The 7,814-nt window shown below is 41.3% G+C and overlaps 1 protein-coding gene across 1 annotated transcript; it reads right to left on the minus strand.

Annotated features, from left to right (window-relative positions):
* Window positions 1-734: 734 nt before the first annotated feature.
* On the minus strand, window positions 735-1,673 carry LOC144760765 (olfactory receptor 5J3-like). Its single transcript, XM_078646550.1, has one exon. The coding sequence runs from the start codon at window positions 1,671-1,673 to the stop codon at window positions 735-737; it is 939 nt and encodes a 312-aa protein (XP_078502676.1).
* Between the last annotated feature and the right edge of the window lie 6,141 nt (window positions 1,674-7,814).

The following is a 7,814-nucleotide window of genomic DNA, read 5'->3' on the forward strand; positions in this document are numbered from 1 at the left end:
TCTGCGAGCTGCCGAAGCAGCAAGTCATAATATCTGCCTTTCCTGATATTCTGTTGGGAGAATCCTTGACAGCCTATCTGGTTTTGACTTTCTGGTAATTATATTAGTATTACCCCAGTTTTTCCAAGCCATACTCAAAGAGATAGAAGCTCACAATGTGTTGCTATTACTTTAAGAGTGCTGCGACTTTACCCAAGCATTTTCTTTGTATTTATCTTTTCTGTTTTAAAGAGACTGGAATTCAGAAACAAGATGACATAAGTTGATTGTAATTGGGTTGATGAAGGTTCAGTATTGCCATCTTGTGAAAGAAAGTAGAACTGTTCCAGAAATGTATTAATTGAACTTAGGAGTCAGCATATGGTCGTTTTTGTTTGAAGGCAGGAAAGTATAGAAAAGTGAGGAATAACATTTTTGCAATTTTTTTATGGACATAGACAATTATATTGGAAATGCTAGGTCACCGCACTCAAGCAGTATTGTAAATATGCTGTTATGGCTAAATTAATGCTAGTCCCATATTCTAAGTTTATGATTTCATGTACATTTTGTTTTCTAGATACATAAATGTAGATACATGTATCCTGGCACCTAAATCTAGCCAGTTCATAGTGATGGCCTAGGCAAGCCTGGCAGGAGAACATTAAAGATTTGTCTTAATATATCAGAAATATCGTAATGTTTAGTTAACTAGTGTTTACTTGGTTACTTCTCGGTAGTTGCAAACGTCTCCATTAATGAGTATGAAATGTCCAGCTCAATATCTTCCGCACAGCTTCTTTCACTTCATTGTTTCTCAGGCTGTATATCAGGGGGTTTACAGCAGGTATCAGGATGGTGAAAATCACTGTAACTACTTTGTACTGCCCCTCTGACGAGCTTGAATTGGGAATCATCTCCATCAAGAAACCGCTGCCATAAAAAAGACATACACTGGTGAAATGAGAGATGCAGGTAGAGGCAGCCCGGCGTCTCCCTCTTGTGTTACCAATCTTCAGGATGGTGGTAATAATGTTTGAATATGAGATAAGTATTGCAAAGAGAGAACCAGTGACTACAAAAGAACCAACTACAAAACGGATCCATTCATTTATCAAGATGTCAGTGCAGGACAGCTTCAAAAGCACCGGATAATCACAAACAAAGTGGTTCATGACATCAGGACCACAAAAAGATAACCGGTAAAGACAACTTGCATGTATCAAAGAGTGCAAAAAGCCACCAATGTATGACCCTGCAACCAAATACAAAAACAGATCATTGCTCATAATGACTGTGTATGACAATGGGTTACATATTGCTACATAGCGGTCAAATGCCATCACTGCCAACAGGAAGAATTCTGTGGTAACCAAGGCACTGAAGAAATAAATTTGAGCAATGCAGCCAGAGAATGTGATTATTCGTTTCTCAGTAAGAAGATCAGCCAGCATCTTGGGAGAGATAACAGAGGAAAAAGATAAATCCAAAAAAGCAAGTTGGCTGAGGAAAAAATACATGGGTTTGTGGAGCTGGGGGCTGAGCCAGACAATGACCATGATACTGCAATTGCCCAGCAGAGTGAAGGTGTAGACCGATAAAAACAGTAAAAAGAACGGAATTTCCAGCTCTGGGTCATTGGTGAATCCGACGAAGAAGAATTTGGTCACAGTGCTTTCGTTACTTGGGTTCATATCTGTGGATGATAATATTTAGTAGGACAAGGAAGACACATAGAAAACACATCAACTTCAGATTTCAGATGAACACATTGAAACAATAGTCTTTGAAAACCTATAATATTTAGAATAATGTATCATCTCTTCATTTATCAAAGTCAATGTCACAAATAAGGAAAGATTTCAGATAATAATGCTGCTCTAGATTGAAAAATATACTCATGATGTTCCAGCTAAGATCGTCCATGGAAAAAGTGTGACATTCTTTTTGTAACACATATCTTAGCATCATGCTTTCTCTCTTTGCACAGGTGAGCTAATTGTTTGAGATGAGAACAAATTGTCAGTAAAATTAAAAAGCCTGTCACATAACATTACAGTTATTAGTATATCATGCAGGAGGGGGATTACCTTTTCAGGATGGTTCCCCTCACACCAGAGGTGTAATGTTTCATCATGGGGGTGCCTCCTCACACAGAAGAGCTAGTCTTTGTGTGGGCTACAACCCTCTCTACGAAGGAGGAGCTCAGGGATATTTTATTTGATCAGGCAGGGTGTACTAAACCCCAATGTGAGCCGGAGTGTGTGTGTGGGACAAGAATGTGCAGTGCTGTGATGTGAAAGGTTAAAACTGGCTACAGGGTTAGCTATATTGTAACTTTATTCAGCTACCCTGTGTCAGGATTAAAAGCAATGAGGAGCTGATGACACAAGTGCCGACATTAGAGACACATGTGTAGCTAGACCAACATTTCGGCCAGGAGGACCTAAGTAGTGTCGGGATCTTCTTCAGAGTCAATTTGTTCAGCTACTGCAGTTCTAAATGGTGTGTACGTGAAAAAACTTGAAAAAACATGTGAATAAATCAAAAATACTTCTTGATACTGAACCACTATTCTGACTGTTCAGTATGGACTGCATACAACCTATATTAAAGACATAAAGGCATGTATGTCAACAGGATGCATAACCAATGTGAATATATAGCAGAAATCTAACATACAGTTACTCACCTCCTACATTTCAAATTTTAGCGATATTTAAACACATATAGATTTTAGAGTAATGTGTCAACTACAAAGACGTGTAACTCACCGCAATGGGTTGTACAGTTCACTACATCTGTCCAGGCATATTAGCCATATGGTACGTGCACCCACGCCTTTAAAGAGAGGTCTATAGGGGCATATTACCAAGGGGGGCGATAGGCAATTATCGCCGATTTAGAGGCCGTTTTCGGCCGCTAAGCGGCGATAATTCTATCGCCCTATTAGCAAGCTGTCGCTAACAACAGTTAGCGACAGCTTGTAGGTGATAGCGAGCGGTTTGGGGCTCGCTTTGCATGTCAGCGATATTTATCGCTAATGACATGCAAAGTGGGCGTACCCAACCTGTTAGCGACTGAAAGCAGTCGCTAATGTCGCTGTCGCCTATTAGCAAGGCAGGCGTAGCGATGGAAATATTCTTGCTAAGCACGAATATCTCCAAAAACTAACACCTGCCCATACCAGTTCTTAGCCATGTTATCCAATGGGAGGTGGATAACATGGCTAAAAGCATTTAATCGCTAATGCGTGAATATCGCTGTATTCTCAGCGATATTCACGCATTTCGCCGCTATCGCCGGAAAATGTATCTCTTTGGAGATAAACGTTGCTAATAGCAAGTTATCTCAGCGATAAATTCCGGCGATGCTCAGCGATAAAAAAATTGTCGCTAAGCCTATTTAGCGTTAAATATCGCTACTTGTTGGTAATATACCCCTTAGTCTTTTTTTAAACACAAGAAGCCCCAAGGGAGGTATTAGAGATAGAACAAAAAGCAATTTAAAATATGTCAGATGACATTAGCCGCCCCCAGGGCAATTTTAGAGTTATGGTTATATGTGTTGGAATAACAAGGCTTCAGAATGTACATCGGCACCCTCAGAGACTGTCAGCCCAAATCCTGGATAGTTCACAGTGCCTTAGCCAAACCTCTAATCTTGCCAGGGTGGCAGGTGATTTTGGCAATCAGAACATGACACTTTGATCCCCAAGGGAATTATGTAGACAGTTCTTACCCTTTTATTTTTTTGCTCATGCCTACCCGGAGAAAATACAAGAAATATACAAACTGAGGGGCATATTACCAACCAATGGAGATCATTTTTGTCTCTAACTTGTTTAGAGACAAAAATTATCGCCGCAAATCGGCGATTTTTATCGCAGATAAACCTTGCTATTAGCAAGGTTTATCGCAAATGCGATAAAAAACGGCCGCAATGCATGAATATCGCTGAAAAGTCAGCGATATTCATGCATTATCGAGCAAATCCTCTTAGCCATGTTATCCACCTCCCATTGGATAACATGGCTAAGAACTGCTCCTGGACAAGTGTTAGCTTTTGGAGATATTCGCGCTTAGCGCGAATATCTCCAAAAGTTGGTAATAGGAGATAGCGATGTTAGCGACTGTTTTCAGTCGCTAACATCTTGGCACGCCCACTTTGCATGTCATTAGTGATAAATATCACTGACATGCAAAGCGGGGCCCAAGATAGTCACTATCTCCTATTAGCTGTCGCTAACTGGTGTTAGCGACAGCTTGGTAATAGGGAGATAATTTTATCTCCGCTTTCTTGGCTTTTAAAGCCAAAAAAGCGGAGATAAAGCCCCTTGATAATATGCCCCTGAGTTTTCAATACATGTGTTAAAATCATCAGAATATCGCATGAAGAGAATGAACTGTGATTGTTAGGCACATAAAGAAAAACAATGTAACCAGCATAAATAACACGGTGATAAGAATAAACAGTCCCACAATGTCAATTGGATTTCTAGATATTCCTAACTATCACTATCCCACCTCTGAGATGATTGTGGGTGTACCCTCTGCCAGATCGTTAAGGTTAGCTGGAGCACCCATACCTGGATAACTGGACAATGGAATATGCCTGAAGTGGAATTAGCAATGTCTCTCTCTGCAGGATGGAAGAATGGCATCAGCAAAACTGCACGTCAGACATTGGCATAATTCCAGGACATTTGTGACCGGAGTGCTCCTCTGACCCAAAAAGGCAGTACACAGTTTATATAATAAAACCCTCACTGTGTTTAGGCACACCTCTGATGCAATGGTCTGCATATGTGTTAGAAGCTTTCTCTGAGAACGCAACAGAAGCACTAAGATATCATGGGGCATATTATCAAGGACCGGTGTTAAAATTATCGCGTTTTATCGGCAGGAAACTGCAGATAAAACGGCGATAATGGGCTTGATAATACGCCCTTGTTAATTCCCGTAGAAGCCCATGTTCTTGTGTTAACATGGGCTTCTATGGGAATTAACAAGGGCGTATTATCAAGCCCATTATCACCGTTTTATCGGCACTTTCCTGCCGATAAAACAGCGATAATTTTAACACCGGTCCTTGATAATATGCCCCCTTGTTCTGTGTACTTAGCCTTGAACGAAATGTACAGATTAGCTAATGAGAAAGGCTTTCTTAAAACAAGCAATATGTACAGCATCTTCTCAGAAAAATATTGTGCAAGTTAAACATAAAATAGAGAACTAAAATGGAGAACAATAGTGAGCACAAGAAGGCCTCATGACAGAGTCAGTAACCAACAGAATCAGTCAAAACAACCGGGGTGATCAGGGCAAAATACCCCACCAGACCAAAGGTTATGGTAACTAACTTACACCCTGGTATTCCTCATCAGCTAAGGAAAATAAAACCTGGAAAGTCAATCTACATTGGCATGGGCAGTCTGAGCTCTGTGTTCCACTAGGAACTCCTTTGCATTTAGGGAAATTGACTACATCAACAGTTTTTAATTATCTTCCTCATCTGCATGAGTTGTCTGAGAGATGTGTGGTCAGTTTTAACCCTGGGCTTAAAAGTACGTTACGCTGACGGAACATGCAGAGTTTGTACTAATTCGCACTTTGCAAATTGCACATAGTACAGTACCAAAACGTAGCGTAGCATCTAAATCAACAATATTCTCAGATGCTTAACAGCTTATAACCAATCCACAAAAATGAACTTTTGCAGTGAAAACATTAGGTAATGAGAGAGCTGATGATTTTGGGGTCCCCCCTGACCTAGGGGGAGCACCAAGCAGATGCCTTGAACACAAAGAGCATAAACAAAAAGCACATTTTGTTGAACTTCAGTGGTGATCCCAGCATTTTAAGACCACCCCAAGCACAGTTATTGGCAAAAAAACAACCCCAACCAAAGGCCCTGCAAAACATTATGGGACGAGATTAGCAGTGGGCAGTGAATATTATAGTATCCAATATCAAAATAATTCTACAAAGAGCTGCAGTTCACCTAGTTGTTACTGATAATATCCCAGGCTGTGGATCACAATCCACACAAGCAGCTCCTCTTATTTCCCCTTTTAGCATAGAAGAGGTAAAAAAAGCGATCAGCGATACACATTCTAAAAAGGCTCCGGGCCCCGATGGGGTTCCCGCAGACTTTTTTAAGAGTGCTCCTGAATTAAGCGCCAAAATTCTTACTAACATTTTTAATGCCACAAGAGATTTTGTTTTCCCTATCAGCTGGTCAAAGTCTACCATTATACCGATTTTTAAAAAGGGTCAAAGAACAGATCCAGCCTGTTATAGGCCAATTTCCCTAATCGATTCTAGCATCAAGATCTTGGGAAGAGTCCTTTTAGGAAGACTGACCCAGCTTTTAGAAGGGAAGGGCATTTTATCGAATGCACAATGTGGCTTTAGAGCCAAAAGAGGAACCTTAGATCAGTGTTTAAATCTAGAACTGATCATAAGCAAATATGTAACTGCCAAGGGGGGCTCTCTGTACATGGCCTTTATGGACCTCTCCTCAGCTTTTGACTTGGTTAACAGGGCTAAGCTGTGGGGGGTCCTTTTGGCCATGGGCATTGATGCCCCCCTGGTGGGGTACCTCGCAGAGTTACATAGAGACCTCAAGACGTCGGTCAGAGTGACCAGGGAAGGAAGATGCACCTGCCACTTTGAATCAGGGAGAGGGGTTAGGCAAGGATGTATCCTTGCACCCCTTCTCTTTACACTCTATATAAATGGTCTTGAGGCAGTCTTGGCAGTGTCCCATATTGACATTCCGCGCGCAGGAGAGATAAAGATACCTGTCCTCCTGTACGCTGATGACGATGTCCTCTTAGCACGCTCTGGAGTGGCACTGAACAAACTCCTCTCAGCCTTTGGGGATTTCAAGTCCTCGCTGGACATGAAAACTAATGCAGAAAAATCCCATGTAATGATAGCAGGAGCCGCAGGCAGGAAAAGAAAGACTAAAACTTTCTTCTGTGCTGGGAAGGAGGTTAGGAGAGTCCCATCTTTCCCCTACTTAGGCGTGATCTTTGATGAAAAAGGCAAGTGGGGCCCCCAGCTTTTGGCTAAAAGCAACGCAGTAGCAAGAGCGGCTGCTGGGCTGCTTGGGTTTGCTAAAAAGCTCGGTGCTCGCCCCATGGAAAGCATTATAAAGGTCTATAAATCCAAATGTTTGTCGGTTGCTCAATACGGCTCTGTTATCTGGGGGCATACCAACCACGAGCATGACAAAATTCAGAAAGTAGAAAACAAATTCTTGAGAACCCTGCTTTCTGTCCCCCAGTCGACTTCTACATATATAATTCATACAGAGCTTGGTCTGGGCTACATTACCGACATTTTGAAGGCAGCCCCAGTTATTGGTTGGTTGAAAGTGTGGCTCAATCAGGAGCTTACTCTAAACCACCATATTTTTAAAGATTGTTTAGCCCTGGACAAAGCACATAATATTCCATGGTTAAAATATGTTAAGACGCAGTTAACTCTAGTGGGCCGATCTGAACTTTTTTCCTCCCCACATTTGATAAATTCGGAAGACGTAAAGATAGTCAAATATCTTTTGACTGACTGTTATGTCCTGGAGAGGGAAGCCACAGAGTTGAATAAACCTACGGTGAGGAAACATTGCATGATAACATCTGTTCTAGGTATGGAACCATATCTTTTTTCAGTACATAAACCATACCACCGATTCCTCCTAACAAGATTTTGTCTTGATTTAATTCCTTTTATTCTGGGCAATTTTAAAAAATGGACTAGACCTGAAAATGCTGATCCATGTGATTGCGATCATTTTTCTATTCAAGACACGACCCATTTTATCCT

The sequence above is a fragment of the Lissotriton helveticus genome, chromosome 1_1 (assembly GCF_964261635.1).
Source record: "Lissotriton helveticus chromosome 1_1, aLisHel1.1, whole genome shotgun sequence".
In the NCBI taxonomy this organism is placed as follows: Eukaryota; Metazoa; Chordata; class Amphibia; order Caudata; family Salamandridae; genus Lissotriton; species Lissotriton helveticus.